General features: G+C 44.2%; 1 protein-coding gene across 8 annotated transcripts in view; it reads left to right on the top strand.

The window, feature by feature from the left end:
- Window positions 1–21,061, top strand: part of SH3KBP1 (SH3 domain containing kinase binding protein 1) — a 317,351-nt gene extending 296,290 nt beyond the window's left edge. For 5 of the 8 annotated variants that reach the window (XM_028522514.2, XM_036016568.1, XM_036016570.1 and 2 more), the window contains 5 exons: window positions 8,047–8,156; window positions 11,616–11,744; window positions 15,204–15,475; window positions 19,005–19,068; window positions 20,037–21,061. In XM_028522514.2, the coding sequence (XP_028378315.1) occupies window positions 8,047–8,156; window positions 11,616–11,744; window positions 15,204–15,475; window positions 19,005–19,068; window positions 20,037–20,078 (617 nt within the window). In that variant the 3' untranslated portion in view covers window positions 20,079–21,061. The remainder of the gene's footprint in view (window positions 1–8,046; window positions 8,157–11,615; window positions 11,745–15,203; window positions 15,476–19,004; window positions 19,069–20,036) is intronic. The other 3 variants (XM_036016569.1, XM_036016572.1, XM_036016573.1) reach the window with 1 other exon arrangement.
- Window positions 21,062–21,784: the final 723 nt, after the last annotated feature.

Here is a 21,784-nt window from a genome sequence, read left to right as displayed (position 1 = left end):
AAATTATTATCAAAATGTGTGGTATGTGTGAATACATATGTTTTGATCATTTATATACTAATAATAATTATAATGATAACCAATCCAGAAGAAAAAATAACTTTTACACTTAAGAGTCTTATGATTTTAGGAAATAAAAAATCATAAATTTCTATTGATATGCATTGTATATCATAAAATGATGATGATTAACAAAGGACAACAATATACTAAATTAGACTAAAATTCAGCAGTGGAAGTATGATGGAATATGAATTCAAGGAGGGGAAAGAAATGATGCAGAATTTTCAACTGTTAAAAGGTTATTCATGATCTTTAAAAATGGGTGATGGTGGTTGTTACATTGCTGTAATATTGAATGTATTTAAGAGAGCAACATCATAGTTATGTTTTAAGATAACAATGTTTTGATTTTAGAAAATTATATAATTTGTGACTAAAACTTTTACAAAATTTTAGATGTCTACCTAAGATGTGTGAGGGGGGTACCTGGGTTTTCAAAATTATTTTAGAAGGTATACTGGCAAAACAGTCAAAACCACTGGCCTTATAAATATATCATTCTGCAGTTACATAAATATTTCTATGGGTTAATTTGTAGAAGTGGAATATCTGAAGGTGTACACCTTTATCTTTTGCAGTAGGTATTGCCAAATGGCATCTCAAAAAGGTCATGCAATTTACATTCCTGTGAATAATAGCATAACTACTACTTCCAATAAAAATACATTATTTATTAGATTCTTTTGTATAGCAAATTTGAGCTTGTGGTGCGCAGTTGTTAAAGGCGTGACAATGTGAAAAGTTGCTTTTCCCCCATTCACATGGCTTATTAACCATCCATGTGAAGCATTCTACCTCTCCTCAATGCTAAACTTCAGGAAGATGCATGCCCCCTTCTGCTGATCTAACTTAGGCCCCCATGCTATCATTGTTAATTTAATCTTTTTACCTTTCTTTCATAGTAGCTAGCAGAATTTGTAATTGTGTGTGTGTGGGGGGGGGAGAGAGAGAGAGGGGGAGAGAAAGGGCTGGAAGCTCCATGGGGCAAGGACCATGGCTATTTTGTCCAGCCCTGTATCCCCCCATGGCTAGTGCAGAGACAGGCTCATAGTTCTCACTCAGTAAATATGCATTCAGTGAATGGACTGAGCATGGATGAGAAGAAATACCATGATGTAGGGTTGTGAGAGAGATCTTTGTTGCCACTAGCCACAAGTGATTATTTAAATTTAATAATCACACTTAGTGGCTACCATATTGGATAGTGTACCTATAGCAGGTTCTGATCATCACAGCAGGTTTGAATGGATAGTGTGGATTTAGAGTGATTACTTTCATTCTTGAAGCTATTACTATATGCCTGGCATGCAGTAGATACTTAATAAGTGTTTGATGAAGTGGATGAGCACATAAATTCCTTATCTCCCTCTCTTATTCTGTAATAGAATCCTTACTCTAAGTCCTATACTACTGCACAGGCTGCCACCAGGATATTAAAGGGCAGATCTGAGGATGTTGCTTCACTGCTTCAAGTTCTTCCCAAATTCCCATGAAATCCCAGCACCTTAAGTTTCCCTGTAAACATTACTTTGTACTAAATAGCAAATCAGTCTTGGTTAACTTGCCTAACTCCTTCCATTTCTTTTTTTTTAATTTTATTTTAATCATTGTTCAAGTAGTTTTCTCCCCCCTACTCCCCTTCCATTTCTTATCAGAGATTTCCTTTAAAAAAGCCAGCCTTTTTTTTTTCAGTCCTTTCAAAACACATTTGAATAAAATAGGAAAAGGTAGTTTGTTATCAGAGCATCAGTGGTCTCTTCACCAAAGAAAATTACCTTTCCTAGTATCTTTTCTTGTTCTTGATATAGAAACAAGTCTCGGAATTCACCATCGGTTGAACGAGAAGTAAGGTCAAGTGTTCCTGCTGTCTGTCCAACACTCTGTAGTGGAAAGAACTCCACGGACATGAATCTGAATGTGGGCCCTGTCATCTCCTGGTTGTGACCTTGAGCATGAGGTCTAACCTCTGACCTTCCCTGTCCCCCTTAATGGAATAGGGCAGCACCTACGGGGCATGGGTTTTGGGGGAGGGTTACATGAGCAAGTATGTGTGAAGCAAGGAACATAGGGTGGCTGAACAGTAGCTCAGAACTATTTCTCTCAGCAGCTTGTATCTGGCAAACATCACACCTGGATTGCAAATGAAAACTCAACAGCTAATCTGCTATATCCTTACACATTTTGGAGGGCTTATTTTCCTGCAGAAGCTGCTCATCACTTGAATGAGAATTTTTCAGTTGGTGACTCAGCTAATGCAGGTGTTCATCTGACCCCAACAATGGGCCCAACTCTGTAGTCTGCACAGATGTTCCATGCTAGTCACGTGATTTATGTGCAGGGTGAGATTTCCTCCCTATAACCCTGTGGGTTTAGGGTTTTCACATGTTAAGTCTTAATTTTTTTAAAGGTATGCTTTTTTTTTAAATTAAGATTTAGCTTTACTCTTAGATCTCTGTTCCCAAATCCCACAACTCCATCAATGATGTATGAAAACAAAATTCTACCTGTGTGACTTGAGTTTTCACATAATGTCTCATTTACAAAAGAATAACCCCCCAAAGCTGGTAACTCAGAGAATTCTCTTTTTTCCTGGTGAAAAAACTGAAGCCCAGAATGGTTGTTTGTTCATTTATTTGATAATTATTTATTGAACATTCACTTCAAGCCAGGAATGACGTTAGGCCTGGGACAAGCAAAGATAATAACCACAGTGTTTTCCCTGGCTCATGCAGGAGATAGGTAAGTCAACAAGGAGTGTCCATTCAGGGTGCTAAAGGCTGAGATTAGAGTGACAAGTTACTAGGGGAGCACTCAAGCAAGCCTTTAGGGTGCAGTCTCACTTATTGGGAAAGGTCCCAGTTGCCCAACCCAGGCCTTGATGGCCCCAGGAGAAGGGAGGGAAGGAAGTGTCCTGAGGGACAGAGAGAGGTGGGCACCGGCCATACCAAGAGCACCTTGGCCCTGCAGAGGCTCTGGGCTTTCATGGGAACTTGGGAAGAACTTTAAGCAGCTAAGGGACGTGCTCCGATCTGTACTTTAACATGTCTGCTGGCAGCCCGTGGAGTGGTATGGGCCCTGGAGTGAGGACTCTGTTGCAGCAGTTCCAGGCGAGAAGTCCCACCACTTTAGGGATCCTTGAAAGGGGCATGCCGGAGCAGGAATGGCTTCCAGAGGCACTGGGAGGCAGTGATGTTGACAGGCTTCAACTGAAGAAACTTCCATTCCAGGGCTCTTTCTCGAATCCAGAGCAGTGAGCCACAAGGAATAAACAGCCATTTAAGAGCTGACAAATAGTTCCTGTGGTGACAGCTGGCTTATCTGAGACTTTTGACTCTTTCTCCCTTGTGTTTTCCGTGGATGTGCTTTAGGTCACCTGTGGTCACTGGTGTCATCCCTCCCATCTGTGGAAAATGAGCCCACATTTTCTAATTGAACTAAATAGGGTGTGACTGCACTTCATGGAAAATGGGCCATTCCATGTGGCATGAAGAGTCAGAGGCCTTTCCAAGCTGACTCTGTGTCCAGCGTGAATTATCCCCGTACGTCTGCAGAGGGCTCGTCTTCCAAGTATCACAAAGCCAAGAACCTCTCCTCTTTATGAAACTGACTTTTAAAAAATACCCATCATTTGCCAGTTCAATAGTTTTGAATTGGCTCATGGGCATTAAAACTATTTTTTTTTTTTATTAAGAGGAAAAATTCCCAGCCAGGCTGAGAAAGCTCCTATCAAGTTTCAGCCTGATTCATTTCAAAACCACCATGAAAATTGGGCCATTTTCTTCGCACCACAATAGGTTAGTCATGGAAATTCTGCCTTAATCTCAGCTACCATGGCCACAGCCATGAAAGCCTTAGGTTACAGTACTGAAGAGTTTTCCCCTTCACTGTCAGAAATCACAAGTACCCTGCAGTTCATGGTCTGAGGTTCCCTTTTTAGCAAGTGACCTCATACTTGGTGTGTCTTTTTTTTTTCTAGCAGTTGGGTCTAGTTGTTGTTTCAAAAAAAAAGTGCTTTTTATAAGCTGAAACTGAAGGCAGCTAAACAGAGCTGAATATGCAGGAAGAAGTGAAGAGCCGTTCCCCCTGCAGGACTCTGACCCTCTTGAGTGACAGATGAGGCAGTCTTCTTGGCCCTCTGTTGTGGAGACACTGGCTAAGTGTAGCCAGGCTTCAGCGTGTGCGGGTCTTTTCAGTGCAGACCTCTGCCAGGAAAATGAAATGGGCCAGCCAAGCTGGCTCTGCAGCCGTGGCACAGAATGCTGCCTTCACCCTGAGCTGCCGCCTCATGCCCCACTAGTGGTCAACTCCGTAAGCTGCACTCCTGGAATCAGAGTTTCTTCTGGAGATTAGTTCATTCATTTGTTGACTTGTTCAGTTCGCTTGTTCCTTCACTTGCAGAATATTAAGCACGTTTTCCCAGGAATGTGCTAGACATTGAGAGCTCAAAGATGAGTTCCTGCTCTCCTGGGGCTCACAGTCTAAGTGCGGGAAACAGACACCCACCTCTGAGTCATTTTGAAAGTGTGATTTAAGACAGACCACCATCTCACACACCATCAAACCTTCAACTCCTAGGGGGACTTAATTATTTCAGGAGGGTGGGTGAGGAGCAAAGATGGAGTCCTCCCTAGAGTCTAGCAGATGTTTCCTAGACATGAACTTGTCTGTCCCTGCACAGCAGAGGATATACTGAGTCCATCCCAAGGGGCCTGCAGCCATGCTACCTGCTCCCCACAGCCCTCTCCCACCCCATTGTGATTTCTGGGTCCCCTGGCAGGCCTCCTTCTCACTTCAGCTGCAGTGTTTCTGACCTGTCACCAATCACCCAAGCCTTCAGTCACCACTTTGATCGACTGCTGTAATCACTTCACTCTGCTCTAGGTTTTGCCTCCAGAGCTTGCTTCCATTTCCTGGACAGAGCCATGATAGAGATGGCCCCTCTCAGCTCCTGGTAGCATACAGCCAAGGCCCTTCACAGCGCCTTGTTTGCTGGAACCACTAATGTCCCGTCCTCTACCTCCTCCCCGGCTGCTGGCTAAGCATCTGCTCCTCAGTTTCATGCCCTCTCTCATTTCTCCCAGACTTCCTCTGCCCTCTTCATGCCCCCCATCCTGCACAACCAACCCCCCTCCCTGAGCAAGCCTCCCTGTTCTGGGCCTTATTTCCTGCTCCATGTTTGGGAACTGCATAGAGCAGCAGTCCCCAACCTTTTTGGCACCAGCGACCAGTGTTGTGGAAGACAATTTTCCCACAGACCAGAGGTCAGGGAGTATGGTTTGGGGATGATTCAAGCGCATTGCATTTAAACTCACCTCCTGCTATACAGCTGATTCCTAATAGGCCCAGACCGGTACCGGTCTGTGACCCAGATGCCGAGGACCCCTTGCATAGAGAACCTGCTAAACCCATTGTATGCAGAGTGCATGCAAAGATATTGGTGGATACTTATCTATAGTAAAAAATTGGAGGGGGAAGTGAATAGGGGGTTGAGTCAATAAATCATGAATTGCAGTGCAGTAGAAGATTATACAACAATCAATGTTTATGAAAACATTTTAGAGTTGTAGCATATTATGATAATGAAAGAAACAGAATGCAGTACTACATATAGTGGGAATTAGACTATTTATAGAAAAAGCCTGGAGGGCTGGAGGGTAATATACCCAAATGCTAATGGTGGTTGTACTAGTGTGATAAAATTATAATTGACTTTCTTTCATTGTCACAATTGTATGGTTTTTTTAAATGACACACTGAGCATGTATTACTTTTGTAATCAGAGAAAAAGTGGCTTTAATTAATTGGGAGGATGTTAATGTCAGATGGTAGCTTTGGCATCAATCCAAGTGTGTAATGGGGAATTTAGGAAAATAAGATGTTTTAAAAGGGAAGGCCCCTGAGAGGGTCAGGGCAGTGAACTGGCTCTGGAGAGATTCACCTAGCGGTGGGGATCTTAGCCCATCCCTGGACCCTGCTGAGCAGGCTTGTGAGGTGGGTCCCTTTAATGGCCTCCATCTGGTGCTAGGTGCTGATTGGCTCCCACTTTGGCCTCTGAGCACCACCAATATTTTTCTCTGTGCTGTGTTTGCAGATAATTAGTCTTTGGTTATACCTGTTTTGCCCTTATAAAATGAGTTCATTGACTAATTATTCCTTCGCCAGGTTCTAGAATAAAGTCAGTTCCTATAATCCCAGGTGTAATGTAATGGTTTGTCCTGATCAGTGTGACTTGTACTTGGTTTTGTATATTCCACTGAAGGAAATAATTTCCAGGCAACACCTACCTGGTTATTAATAGAATAAAGCCATCACACAGCCAGACCACTTATAATGACTATCAACGAAAGGGCTCTCACTAAAATAAGGAGGGATAAAAACACACATAATTTTTATCTTTTCTGTCCTGGGCCAGCAGATTTGCAGATAGGGATTAGGTGTGTTCAGCTGCAAATAAAGAATATTGGATTAAAATTGGCTGAAATAGCAGAGGGTTATGAACTTCACATGGCATGAAGTCTGGGCATTAGATTATTCCAGGGTTGGTGGGTAGCTCATTGGTCACCCATGATCTTTCCATTTTTCTGCTCTGCCATGCTCAAGATCTCCAAGAGCATTGGCCAGACTCCCCTCATGGTCATAAGACAGCTGCCACAGCTCTAGACATCCTGACCATTTACAGCATCCCGAAACAGGGAATAAGAATGGGCAGCAATGCAAATGGCCTTCCGCTCACTTGGCACTCGCTAGCCAGAGAGGTAATCTCTTTCCAAGAGGCTCTCATAGACTTCCCTTTATTTCTCAGTGACCCAAATTGGCCTATATGTCCACATCCGGAGCAATCACAGGCTGGGCATGTTGTCCTGAAACAAAACTGAGGCTACGCTAAAGGGAGAATGGAGAAAGGTTTGGGAACACATAGCATATGAAACACAGTGTACTTGTCAGAAAAAGATGGTGTTGCCCTAGTCACAAGCAATAATAGGTCTCCGGGTTGGCCCTCCTTTCTGCCAGCCTTTCCATTGTGCATCTCATACGCATCTACACTTCATTTGTAAATCTCCCAAACTCTGTAGATCCAGGTAGTCACTTGTTCTGATCATTTGTGGAAGATGGTGGCAAAGTCAAGGAAGAGGCCTTCCTCCTAGTCACATCAGGCAGAGTATCAGTCTGGCTGAATGATTCTACAATACATTCATCTGAAACATCAGTCACAGAGATGTGAGGTCTCTGAGGGCAGGCTTGTGTCCACCATACTCACTGGTGTAGTCTTGGTATTGAGTGTGTGTGTGTGTGTGTGTGTGTGTGTGTGGCACAGAGTAGTTGCTCAATCATAATGGCATGAATGAAGGAGCAGACTGATGACTGAAGAAGACAATGCCTTCGTTGAGTGATGCCTCTGGAAAGAGAATGGTGGCAGGCTCTGTGAGTTATCTGGATAAGTAGAAGCTTGCTCTCCATCCCCAGGGAGTTTATGGTCTAACGTTAGGGTGAGAGCTGATGGGCAGAGTACTGCGGTACAGCCAGAGGAGGAGACTGCCCTTTCTTGTCATTTGGGATCAACAGCCAGCACTCCCTTGTCTAAGGATGTTGTACCTCATGATAACTGATAACTTTTTTTGTGATGAGCCTGCACCAGTGTGTTACTACCAAAATGAACTTGAACTTGTGGAAAAAACGAGAATTCCTCATCTACTTTTTCTGTAGCTTTTCAAGATTTATGAATACAGGTGTGGAAGAAGGGAAGAAGAGTCATCTTTCTCTTCCATGTTAGCTTGTTATATACTGAGGTGGAAATTATTCTTCATTCTATCCGGATCGTGTTTATTGGATGAGCAAGGGATGTAGACAGCCTCCATAAATGATGAAATGTAATCCAGGCATAAAGGATGATTGTTAAGGAAAAGAGATGCTTCTGACATGTTATGAGAACCTTTTACTCATTCCTAATTTTGCTCTTAAAAATCTATTTTACTTCCGTTTTAGACCTAGAAGGTTTTGACTCCGTGGTATCATCTACTGAGAAACTCAGTCACCCAACCACAAGCAGACCAAAAGCCACAGGGCGGCGGCCTCCGTCCCAGTCCCTGACATCCGTAAGTGTCGCCTCAATTCTCTACAGCTCAACGCAAGAAAGATAAGAGGTTGAAGTTAAAGACTCGTCTACATGTTGCTGTTTTGAGGACAAACAGGAAAGAAAAGTCATGAGATACACTGCTGCCCAAAAAATGATTTGAGAGTCTTCCAGAATCAAGTGGTATTTCTATTTGTTCATGTGTGTCTGCCAGCCAGGTGGGCACTCCTGTTTGCACTTATTCTCTCCTTCCAGACTGATTCTCATTCGAACCTGAAATGAAATTGGTAAGAAAAAAAAAGTCACGTTTAATGGTGGAAAAGGAGAGTGTGGCTGGTTTGGTCTATAAACAAAATAAAACTACTAAGGAAAGCTCTGCCACTAGACAGTGCTTGGCAGTGAGAAACCTTTCTCCCATGCTGACCTTTAGGAGATTGTTTTTAAATGCACGAGGCACCTGGTCATGTTGGAGAAAGCAGTTAGAATATTCTGGGTAACCCGTAGAGGTTTTTTGTTTGGGTTGTTTTGAATAACCTTTTTCTCATTGGAAACCTGTAACACATTATAGTGCCAAATTTTAACAGTGAAATGCATAAAGAAGAAAATTACTTGTAATCCTGCTCCCCAGACCTAAGAAATGTTAGCCTCTTGCTATATCCTTGGATTGTATTTAAAATTCTATTTCTATGTGTAAAATTGTTTCTTCCACAATGGGGTCACTTAATATGTATTGTTTGGACCTTGCTTTTTCCTCTTATATTGTTCACCTTTCTCTCCAATCATTACACCTAGTCAATAATATCACACTAATTGGCTGCCTAGTATTCTAAGTTTTCAAGAAAAGATAGTTTATCCAGCCAGTGCACCATCATTGAACATTTATGTTGTTTCCAATTCTTCATTATAAACACTGAAGTGTGAATGCCATTGTAGAAAGATCTTGCTGTTTCTGCAAGCAGTGTATTTGCGCCTATTTTATCTCTATCAATCTGTCTCTCTCTATGACATCGCCTTGCCCTTGCTAGGAATGCAGGTCTATGGCCTTATGACCTTCATCTGGATACACCAAGGAGTTAACCTTTTGAAGGTTTCCCAGGACACTTTCTCCTTTCACCTCGTCACTGACCCCACCTCAACAGTCATCATTTAGAAGGAAAAGGCCACTTCTTTGAACCTCTCCTCTCATATTCCTGAGTCTGGAAATGTGGTTTGAGTCATCCTTTTTTTCCATCTTGTATGAAACAAACCTAATTCTGTGTTGACACCTTTTGTGAAGAAAGTCTTGGAATAGCGGCTTACTTTTCCCCTCTTATGGAGAGTACTGTGTCAGTACCTCCTCCTTTCCCCCTTTCCCTGTCACCTGTTCACACCCTCCCTAACACACCTCACAGACACCCAAACTATTTCATTGTTTCTTGGTATCTCTGTGTTTAAATTTTTAATCCTACCTCCCATAGCTTCTCTCTAAGTCCTTCATCATTTTTCCCTCCAAATTCTTTCCTACTTTATAAGATCTAGAGGGCCTTGAGGCATCCAGGATTAAATACAGAAAAATGCAAACTACCATCTACCACCCCACCCTTGGTTCATACATCCCATGTCTGAGAGTTTGTATATATTTGGGGGGACCAGATAAAGGCGTCTTATCTTTGCTCTTCTTTTAGACTACACATTTGTTCATCCAGCAAATATTTATAGGTATCTATCTCCTGTGGGCTCAGTTCTGTGCCTGATGCCAAGGCTGCAACTGGGAATGTGATGTACACGGTCCCTGCCCACAGGAAGCTTATGGCACAGTGACTCAAAGTTTGGCATTTTATACGGAAAAACTTTATTCGTGGTCTTAAAACAATAGGATACATGTGCGCTTTAAACAAGTAGAATTACTGTGCCCTCTTCCATTCATTGCTATCCATCACGTACATTGATTCATGTTTACTCTTCCGGTTAGCGCCTGTAGGTTTCTCATTGCAAAATGGGATTAGTGGACATGGATATACTCCTAAAAGGCCATTGGAAGGAAAGACTGAGGAAATGCACCAGTTATGACTGTCCAACCTGGGGCCTCTCACCCTAGTTTGAGCTAGCTGTGTTTATAAAACTCAAAGAGAAAACTTTGATTGACAGGTCATGAACCATAGGTTGTATAGGAGGGAAATGGCTTTTTAAATAGAATCTGAAAGTGAAAAGATTTGGGCATTGCAAGGTGGTTAAGCAATTAATCTTAGAGTAAGAAGAAAGCTTGGTTGGGGGGATATTCTAAGTAATGGGATTTTCAGATTAAATAAAGATTAACTAATAAGACCTTTTAATTTTAAAACTTTGCCTACAAATTTCCTAAATGTATTAGGTTTCCACCTTATTAAGTAGATACACAGAGGCAAGCAGACAGTATTTGTACGTGGAGTTTTTCTACAGTGGCATCAAGTGGGGGTTCTATATGGGACTGTTTCCCCACTACAGGGGTACAAAACATAGAGGTGGCGCTGAATATGAGGTCATCCAAAGCAATCTCTGGTAGAGTGTTCCCTCAAAAAGTTTCCTTGCCACAGGAACTCTTATCTGTTTTTGCTTTGTCCTTTACAAACTAGAAAAATTCTAGCACAATAATCATTTATGACCAAGTGAATTCCAATGAATTGGTTCACAGTCATCTAGCTTTCTGATTTTCACAATGAGGCAAGAAAGGTGGGGGTGTTATCTCCATATTTTACCAAAAGATGCTACCATTCTGTAAATAGACCTTGGCAAAGATAGAATCCAAACTGGATGTTGAGTGCCCGTGGCAATGACAGCAGAGATTGAGCAGCAGGTAGCGAATTAGGTGTGAGCTTGCTGTGCTCTGTGGCTCTAGAAACTTTGGTCACCAGACTGCAGGCCTGGTGAGCCCTTGCCGTTCCCCTTGGAAACGGTTCCCTCTTGGAGAAGTCCTTTTAGGCACTTCACTGTGCCCATTTGGTGGTTCCGGAAAGGGATCAAGGAATGGAGGAGGCGCACGTTAGAGGCAGCCTCCTCTCAACCTGTGTGTCCTTCCCTACTGGACTGTCAGGCCTGTGAGAGCAGGGACTGTGTCTGGCATGTCACCATTAAGTTCAGTACCAAGCTCAGTGCTTGGCACACAGTAGCAAATGTTTACATCCCTCTGTAAATGAGGGATGTAAACATTTGCTACTTTGAGGGATGAAGGGAACAGGAAAAGTTGGATGATGGATGCTTGCATGGGTGAAATGACCCATGGGCATCACCTGAAAGACCCCATAGAAAGGTCCCTGGTGTAGGAAATCTGGCTTCTTAGTCCCAGTTCTGCCGCTATCTCTAGTGCACAGATAATAGCACACTTTCTGCCTCATACGGTTATAATGAGGAGACAAACAAAACACAAGTGTCAAGTGCTTTGAAAAGCACACAACATTATACTAACAAAAGCTACATCAGCTAAGGTGTAATTCTGACAAAAGCATTTTCTTTTGGCTTTATCCAGTCTTCCCTTTCAAGCCCTGATATCTTTGACTCCCCAAGTCCCGAAGAAGATAAAGAGGAACACGTTTCGCTTGCACACAGAGGAGTGGACGCGTCAAAGAAAACTTCAAAGACTGTTACCATATCCCAAGTGAGTGATCAGCCACGGTGAGGGTGTCCCTACAGCACGGGATCCCTGCCTTTTCATGTATGCTCTGATGAGCTATGACCCAAACAAGGATAAGTAGATGTCTTAGCCAGTCCAGTCTGCTATAACAAAGTGCCATAGAGTGGGTGGCTTATTAACAGTATCTCACATTTCTGGAGGCTGGAAGTCTGCAATCAGTGTGCCAGCACCACCAGGTTCTGGTGAGGGCTCTCTTCTGGGTTGCAGACTGCCAGCTTCTCACTGTGTCCTCACATGGCAGAAAGAGAGTGCGAGAGCTTTCTGGGGTCCCTTGTATAGGACACTAGTCCCATTCATAAAGGGCTCCCCCCGAGTGACCTAATCACCTCCCATCAGCCTCACCTCCAAATACCATCAAAATAGGTTAGTATTTCCACATAGGAATTTTGGGAGGACACAGACATTCAGTCCATTGCAGCAGACCATGCAAGTTTTTGTCATTCTTTAGTGACAGTGATGACTTCAGTAATCAAAATTCCCAAGGCATGTTACAAACTCTCCAAAACTGGGCAGAATGCCTGGCATACAAGTTCGATTGATGATTTCCCATGTTTTCTCTTGTGGTTTGATCTCATCCTCATACCATCGACCACATATACACAAACACTGTCACACACCATCACCATTTCAAGAACCAAGACAACTTAAAAAGCCTAGAGGTGTCTAGAAAGAATACACTCACTGTATTAAATGCTGTGCCCTCTGCCCACAGATCTTGACTTTTATGTTCAAAACTGGTGGTGTCACAAACTGTGGTTGGCAGCTCATGCATTTGAATGAGTAATGGTGGTCTCTTAAAAGAGGATTTGGATTTATTTATTTATTTATTAGGATAAATTGATAGTCTAAAAGCATTTTTATTTCATTGCATGCCCAGGACGTTGTATAGCTATTTGAAGTTAGTGGCTTATGAGAAGCAAAGAAAACATTGTTTAGTGATTGCGTTTTCTGCTTGTCCTGTGAGTGTGAACCAAGATTTTGAAGTTTATGCTAAGAGAACAGAGCCAATTGAAATTATTTTCTATAAATGCTTGAGAACTACTTTCTGTCTAAAAGTAGAAAACCATAGTCATTTTTAAAGGCACTTGAAGCAGGAATTAACACAAAGAAATCAAAGGTTATGTGGGATTTTCCCTCTCATAGATTTAAAATTTTACACATGTAGATTTTCTTTGACAACTGATATAGTAAGCAAAACTATAATCCCATAAAAACAGAGAAATTAATTTTTCATAAAACTGAAGTACTCTTCCTTTACAAATGGATTTCATTTGCAGAAATTGGATTTAGACCCGTTTGGGGGGTTTTGGTTTTGTTTTTGTGTGGCCACAGGTAAGCACGAATAGTTGTGTTCTCACTGACCTCTCAGACATCCTTAGGGTGTTTCTACAGTGCCACCTACTGGTGGGCAGTGGCTCTTCACGGTTTTGATTTTCACAGTTCTATCCCATTAGCTTACTTCACTTCCCTGCAGCTGTCATGTCATGTTGTTTATTGCTTCTAGAAATTCCACTTGGACTAATTTGGTGAAGGTATATGGTAGCCTCTATTCTGTGAGGATTTTAAAAAGTACTTGTTAGCTGAAATGGGCCTGCAGAGCAGGTCATGTAGGAAATGCTCAGAATTTCATTCAAGAAATGTCTGCAAGTCAGTCAGTATGAGGGCATTGGTGGGTTGGGGGAGGTACGTGAGGATGCAGGATGGGAAATTTGAAAAAGTGTGAACTCAGGAATAGGAAAGAAGCAAAGAAAATAAAAACGAGAGAGTGAATTTTCATACTCGGACAGCCATGGTCACGGTACTGGGCTTGAGGGTCCAGCTGATGGGGGAGAGGATTGAATCCCAGCTCTGCCAGTTATTAGCTGTGAAATTTGGGGAATTCCTCAACCATGTCCCTAAGCCTTCATTTCCTGCTCGGTCAAATGTGTGTGTGCCAACTGGTCCTTGTTTCAATTGTCTAGCCGACATCCGGCATGTGACCAGTGCTCCATAAATGTCAGTCCCTCTTCCCTCTTACTATAACTCCTACGAACAATAAGCATGGGATAGCTGATTGCTATCTCTGGCAGCAGAAAGCGCTTTTCCTCAATGGGAACTTGGCAGAGAAAAGGCAAGCAGACAGTCTGGGAATGCTGGCCCATCTGCCTCTGGCTTCCTTTGCCCAGTCTCTCCCTCCAGCACAGTCTGACTCCAGACTCTGCCTCCTCACCGTGCCAGCCAATTCCCTCCTTGGCTCCCGCCCTGGGTGCCTGCTGCTACAGGGAGTTCCGGCTGCATGGCTCAGCTTCCCCACCGGCCTTGACTTGTGCCTGTCACTCACCCCCTCACCTTCCAAAGTCCTGTCCTCCCCACCTGCCTGCATCTTACCTTCCCTTGCTGCCGCCTTCCCTGCCACGTGCCCAATGACTGCTCCACACCATATGCTCTCTTGGTCTCCTCAGGACCCTTCGCCTTCCGGCCTCCTCCACCTGTCTCTTCTGTCTTCACCCTGGCCCCCTTGGGCTCTTTCCTTCATTATATCACCCAGCTCAGGGTCTCCCCCATCTTTAAGAGTGAAGAAAACCCTTATTTGATCCTGTCTCCTCCTGAGGCTTCTCCAGGAATCTTCTCTTTCTCCCACCTTCCTTCCTCCACCAAGTTTCTGGAAAGAGTTCTAAACCTCCATGCCGCACCCCTCATCTCTCAGTGAGGCGCTGACTGCCTTAGGTTTCAGTCTCCCTCAAGTGGGCCCCCCCAGTTTTCCTGTCAACACCCTGGACCCACTTATCCAACCATTTTCTTCCTTCTGGAAATTCCTGTAGGGGACATTCATAACCCAGGCTCCTCTTCCTGTCTGCCTTTGTCCCCTCTCTCACCACTCCGTCGTCATCCTCAAGGGCTTTCCCTTCCCACCCCGCCTCTTCAATGTGGAAAGTCCCCAGCTTCCATCATTGGGCACCTTCTCTTCTAATTCTGTGCTATTCACCCCCATGGCTCTCTGTTCCTCTGGCCATTTCTCTGGCCCAACTCGCTGTTTCAATTGTTGGCTCTGCCCGCTAGGCTCTCTGTACTTCCCTGCCAGGGTGTGGACTTCCCCCTCATCTTCAGGGGGTTGGTTGCTCTGTCGGTGTATACCTCACTGGGTTCTGAGCTTCTCGACGGCCAAGAAAATGTTTCGCTCAGTGTGAGTTCTCAGAACCTAACAAGTAGGTGGGACTCCGGGCGTGTACATTACACAGACAGGAAGTACCTGGCCAGAAAGGTGGTCACATGTAAAACATACAGGGGAAAGCACTTCAAGGGGGTGGCGCTTAGGGGCTTGTGGGTAAAACAATGAGTGAGCAGCATATGGAGGGAGGTGGGACGCTATATGGCAGCGATGTGGGTGGGTGTTGCTGAACATGAATCCATAGCCTGAGGCCTCTGTGCCCTCTCTCATTACAGGTGTCTGACAACAAAGCACCCCTGCCACCTAAGCCGGGGACCATGGCTACAGGTGGCAGTGGTGGGCCAGCCACTCTGTCCTCGGCAGCACCTGCCCCCCTGTCGTCCTCTTTGGGAACAGCTGGACACAGGGCCAACTCCCCATCTCTATTCGGCACGGAAGTAAAACCAAAGATGGAGCCTGTGGCCAGCAGCCAGGCTGCCCTGGAGGAGCTAAGGACACAGGTCCGAGAGCTGAGGAGCATCATTGAGACCATGAAGGACCAGCAGAAGTGAGTGTCTAGGTCCCTTCTTCATCTGCCTCTGGGTCACTCTCACCTGGGCCAGGGCCCAGTCTGTGAGTCCGGGTCCCAGCCTGCCCTGGAAGGTGGGCCAGCCTCCCTGTGTTGGTGGCAGCACTGTGTGGCAGTGGGTGTGAACCCAAGAGGCTTCACTGAGCTCAGCTCCCTGTGTAACTGGGCCTGCTGAGGGGCCTACCAGGAGGAGGTGGTTATAAGGAATGATGTACTCAGCAGGTCGCTGAAAGGAAAGATCTTTAAATGCCCATAAAATACGATATGCACATGTGCCACTTTTTTTTATTCTTACCAGAGGATATGTCTTTATTGATTTTAGAAACGGGGTCAGGGGAGGGGAGAGAGAGAGAGAGAGAGAGAGAGAGAGAGAGGGAGAGAGAGGGAGAGAGAGAGAGAGAAACATCAATTGATTGCCTCTCATATGTGCCCAGACCAGGGATTAAACCTGTGACCTTTAGTTTATGGGATGACAGCCCAACCAACTGAGCTACTTGGCCAGGATGCACATGAGCCACTTCTTAATCAACCCAACAGCCAGCTTTTCCTCTAGCATCAGAAAAATTGCAATTTCTTCAGCTAGCTGCCCAGTGCAGTAATTGGCTTGCATTTAGGGGCTGCCATATATGAAAAGACATAGGGAATCTTTAAACCCAAGACTTCACACTCAGCAAGATATTCTCCCCATGCAACTTGAAGCTCTCTCTGTGCATGCCCACATACCCCCATGCTCTCTCTATGTCCCTCTTCCTCAAGGAGCACTTTGATGGGGAGAAAGATCTGAAAGTGAAAATAACTAGCCGGCATGTATATTACCCAGGATGCCATATGCAGTGACAAAAGTGATCAGAGGGTTAGAAGTCAGGAGGTACTTATCTGAGTAAATTGAGCTAGTTTGGGAATCAGTTCTTTCTTTGGGGAGTGGAGTTGATGGGGGAGAGGCATCTGAAGGAAGTGTTTCCTGAGTAATATTTTGAAAGGTGATACAGGCTTGCCAAGAGCAGAGCACTCCAGCAAAGGGAACAGCATGGGCAAGTTCATGGACACACAAAAGCCCTGGGGGCAGTGGGCCAGCACATCCCTGGCACCTGGTCTCCTGGATAGGGAATTGCCTGGGCTGGTGGCAGGAGATGGGGTTGAAAACTCAGTTATACCCTCATGGAATCACCCCAGCACCTGCCTCCTGTACAGCGCTGGAGAGCCCTGAAGTGTTCTGCAGCCAGGTACTTTGGGGAATAGTTGGATTAAATAAAGTTAATTTCTTCTCTGAAGGACTTCTCAGAGCCTCTGCTATATATTGGGAAGATAGAGAGGGTAGCATATGCATTGTTTCCGAAGTGTACTTAATCACAGAATTCTTTTTTTCAGGAGCATTCTAGGATGAGTGGTCCATGGAACTCACTTTGAGCATTGTGGTTCTGTTCCAGTTCTGGTCCACTCGGACAGGATTTGCCCCCTACCTGGAAGGGGCCCGTCAGATAACTGTGCAGATAGGCAGGATGCAACTAGAGAGGGTCTCTCAGGGCCAGCCACGCTGCCCTTACCTCCTAAAAGTCCCCAGCTCCTATCCAGCTCTGCACATTACAGGTTTGCATACCCAAAGGCCCCATCTATGTCCAGGTAACATTAGCCCTCTGCCTAGACAGTGACCCCCCCACCCCAGTACATCCCAGAGTACTGGCTCATGACCTTTTGAACAGAACCATCATTGGGTCAGACCAGCCTGAATCCAGGGCTTCAGCCCATGAGGTCCTCTGAAAGGTGCCTGGAACCTTCTTGAATATCTAAAATTGCCTGCGTCTGAGCGCAAGATCTCCAGTGCTTTGGGCCTGCTCTGCCCCGTATTCATCTCTCCACTGTGAAGCCTGGCCATAGTTGGCCAGAATTATCTTTCCCCAGCCAACATCTTGAATCCACATGTCACAGTGGCCCCTCTCCCAGGCCTGCCTTTTGGGGTCTTCCTCAGCCTGGCGTTTATGCCCAGGGCACTGGGTTCCTATCAGTCTCCTTAGCTCTTGGTGTCACCTTTTCTTCAGCCTTCAGCTCAAGTCTGCGCTGACTTCACTCCTCCTCAAACGTGCTGGTTCTCCCCTCCTCTCTGCCCTGGCTCTCCTCCATAACTTCCCCGTCTTCCTTCTTCCTTGTAGACTAATGGCCTATTTTACTAGTGCAAGACTTAGTGACTGTCTTTACACCTCCTTCCCCAGCTAACTCCCCCGACCTGGACCACTTGAGGCTTTGCCTGCCATTGCTTTCCCAGACTCTTGCTGTTTGCTTAGGACCCCACCTTTTACATCCTTCCTAAGCCCTAACTAGTGCCCACTGAGACAGTGGTGCAGAGCATGTACTTGAATAAATATACAGGCATGCCTCACTGTATTGTGCCTTGCTGTATGGAGCATCACAGATACTGCATTTTTTACAGATTGAAAGCCAGACCCTCCACCAACAAAAAGGTTACAACTCACTTTATTGCACTATTTGCTGTATTGTGGTAGTCTAGGACTAAACCCGCAATATCTCGTCATTCTGCCTGTACAGTAACAAATCACACTGGTGAATGTCAGAGAACCCAGCACGTTGACAACACTGTTGGGACACTGGCCCAAGTCTAGGGATCATCATTGGTGCTCATCCGAAGTGAGCAAGTGTAATACAACGTCTACCTTATTTGTTGTGCTGTTTCTGCAGTCCTTGCTTTTCTATTTTCCGATCCAGTTTGTAAACATGCACATGTAGAATGGAGCGCTTCCTACCCTGAAATGGAGTACAGCTCCCTGAGCAGTTGGGATGGTTGCAGTGTCCTAAGTATAAAACCCTGAGTTTGTAAGATGAATAGTTTTGTTTCACTTCATCATTTAAGGTTGGAAAGGGCATTAGACTGTGTGTCCTCTACTTTCTCTGTGACATGACTACCATATCATCAGTTCAGTTATTCTACCTCTGAGTTTTCAGATACAGGTGTAGGATTTCGTGAGAATCCAAGAATACATACTAGTAGCCTTTTATTAATTTAAAATTCTGAGAAAATGAAGGAAATGTATATGGAGTGGTCAAAATGTCTATAATGAAAATCATGTAAGTATATTTAAAAACCACTGATTCTATAATACAGGGATAGTTAGTTTCCAGTCAAGATGACTACGAGGGAGGACAACAGGATGTGAGCCTGGATACCTGTGGTCTAGTCATTCAGTAAGTTGGTCACCTCTCTAGGCCTCAGTTTCCCCATCTTCTCTTAGGAGAAGCTTGGACTGAGGAATCTCAAAGGTCACTTCAGACCTACTGTTGGATAGCTACATATTTTGGGAGCCCAGAAATATTGGCAAGCCTTTCTGTCTCTGACAAATTTTAAGCAATAGCGATGCAAAGAAAACCATGTTCTGTTCACATTCTTTTTTCTTTTTTTGTAAAAGGGTCAGATGGATTTTGTAGTGATGAGATGCTTCATTTCTCTTAATGGGGAAGTCTGGGCTTTTGTTTCATTTCATTGTTGTTTGCTTTTCAGACGAGAGATTAAGCAGTTGCTGTCAGAGTTGGATGAAGAGAAGAAAATCCGGCTTCGACTGCAGGTGGGTCCCTTGGGGCCCTGCTGCCTCATGAGAGGCTCAGCTGGGCATGGGGGGCAGCATCAGGGCTTTATTTTGAAACTAAGTGATTGTTTTCTCTGCAGATTTAGGCATGCTTCCTGTGGCAATTTTCTTAAAATTTCATAGGCTCCCTTCACATCCTTTCCTGGGGCCCAGGAAGTTTTGGGGAAGGGGGACATTAGTACATGTGTCACCAATTGGGTTTCTCACTTGGAATTTACCTGAGACATTTCCTCTGTGAAAAGCTCCCTCTGGTTTCCAGAGGCCTCATTGTAGTAACTGCCAGAGGATATGGCGCCGGGGAGACCCCACTGCCAGCTGGCTGCTGTCATGCAGTTCTTGGGACTCCCAGGACCACAGCTGCCCACAGTTGGCATTTGCTCTTCATCTTTTTATTTCTCCGTGTTGGCTGTGTCAGTCCTGCCAGGGTATTAGAGCCCTGTGCCTGCTAGCCTCTGATCTAATTCAGCCATTACCAAATGGCCAAAGCAAGACTTACAGCTTTCATCCAGTTGGTGCTCTTGGTGGTGGTTAGGACCCATACTGCTCAAAGAAAGGATAGGTTACTGCTTGTCCTCACTTTGGGGGATGCTGACAGACACCCCTCTGGCCCAACCACAGCTGCCTTCCAGCACTGCCAGGCGGTCCCATGTGTCAAGACAGCCTGCACTGCTCTCTGGTCAAGATACCAACTATTGTTGCTTTTGGCAAATTTTGGATGCTGGTAGCCTAAGAGTGAAAACACCCACCATTTCCTAGCACGTTGCACCTGTGTGCCTGTTCTTTACATTTAGGCATTTCTGGAATCATTATCAACTCTTCCTTCAGATGTCATTTTACCCGTTTTGCCTGTAAGATTTTCTTTCCATCAACCAGGTTGATTATTTTTCAGCCTCTCTCGAAACCAGCCAATTCATTATCATTGTGTTGTTCTTTTTTTTTCTTTATAGATGGAAGTTAATGACATAAAGAAAGCTCTTCAATCAAAATGAATACTTGATCAATGAAATGTCGCATTATTCATCCTGAGTCCAAGACTCAAATTTTCCGCCCCAGCCAAAATAACTTTGTGCCAAAAGATTAAAGATTTGCCTCACTATTTCCCTGTTTGAAAGATTAGCACAAAAGTCTTGATAGCACAACACAAATTCCATCCAAGAGGAGACTCTTCCCCATGGTATAGTCCTGGGTCTGGCACTGGTTGTGACTTAAACAGAGCAAATTGTGCTAAAGGCTTTTTTACTATGAGATCTAATGCGAAATGAAAACTCAGGCAGTTTAGTCCATAGTGGTACTATTTTGATGATATTTTCCATTAATAAAATGTAATTTCAGATTATTCGTTTACAAGCTTTATAATTTTATGATTTTTTAATCGTGTTTTGTCACAGATTCCCCCAGTATTTGTATTACACATAGTCCGGAGCGAGCGTCCCTTTCTTTTGCTGCAGGCAGAAAGCTGCCTCGCTTTGTGTCCCCTCTAGGAGTCTATTACATATGCAATTTTAGATCCAAGCCGTCCCTTTTCCTGCCAGCAACCCTTCCTCCACCCTGAGATCAACTTTAGCTTATATGTGATGGTATATTTACAAAAAGAGAAAGAGAAAATCGGTATTTGCAATGATCTGTGCCTTCTTTTTACCACCCTCTTGATTGGAACTTTTGTGATGCAGCTACCATGATTCAAAAAAAAATATTTTTAGCCACTTATCAGAGTCCACTAGAGGCCACTGTCTTCAAAGCTTCTCTCCCCTAGCCAAAGGTCCTAAGAGGAGACAGCTGTGAAGTTGGGTGTACTCTGTGGCGACTTTTAAGTTCTCCTAGTTTTAGGTTGTTCATGAAACTAGAAATGTCACCCCTGCTTGATTTTTCATCAGCCAAGTTAAACCCCTGCTTCCTGTCCTTTGCACCTTTTGCGTGAACAGAATATGCATTATTAAAGCAAAAATAAATAAAAGTAAAATGCAAATCAAAACAAGGGGGGGAAGTTGTATTATTTCCTGCACTGGGTTATCTGTGTGTGTGTTATTGTTTCAACTGTACTCACATAATGTCATTTTCCTCACTCCCTTGTAACCCCTTCCTTAGGTGCAAGGGGGTGGCGGGGCTCTTGTTGAAGTGTAGCCATTGGTTCTTTCTGGAATTTTTGGAATTGCTTTTTCCCTCCCAAGGAAACTGGTGTTTGCTTGTCTGCTATATCTTTGAAGTAAATGAACAGTTCAGCCTTAGTCTATGTAACTGCTTTCTCATCCTTAGCTGAAAATAAGGGGGCATACTGTATTTCAAGATTGTTTGGGTATTGGGATGGTGGTCCCTTAATGGCCCCTGAAGATGTTTTATGCATTTCTAAAAAGCTTCTCTACTTCCTGAGTTTTAGAGTAAAAATACTAAATATTAATAGATTTTTTCACAACCACAAAGAATGAGAATTGATAACACTGAAGGAGTGATACCAAAAAATTCACCACATGTTATTGATCGTCATAAGTACTGCAAATAAAAATCTCTTCCTTTCTCTCTTCCCCAGCCTTCCTCTTGCCTACATACTTATCCTTGCTTGAGGCTGCTACTTCCTTTAGAGTATATACAGCCTGGACACCTGGTCTGCTAGGATTAAGGAAGGGAGTTAAGGGAAGGGAAGGGTGTAGAGAAAGAAACCTCCCATCCTTCATTTCCACGTCTTTTCACAGCCTTGCTC

The sequence above is a fragment of the Phyllostomus discolor genome, chromosome X (assembly GCF_004126475.2).
Source record: "Phyllostomus discolor isolate MPI-MPIP mPhyDis1 chromosome X, mPhyDis1.pri.v3, whole genome shotgun sequence".
Lineage (NCBI taxonomy): Eukaryota > Metazoa > Chordata > Mammalia > Chiroptera > Phyllostomidae > Phyllostomus > Phyllostomus discolor.
The sequence above is the reverse complement of the archived record's forward strand: the minus strand, read 5'-3'. Positions and strand labels throughout refer to the sequence as shown.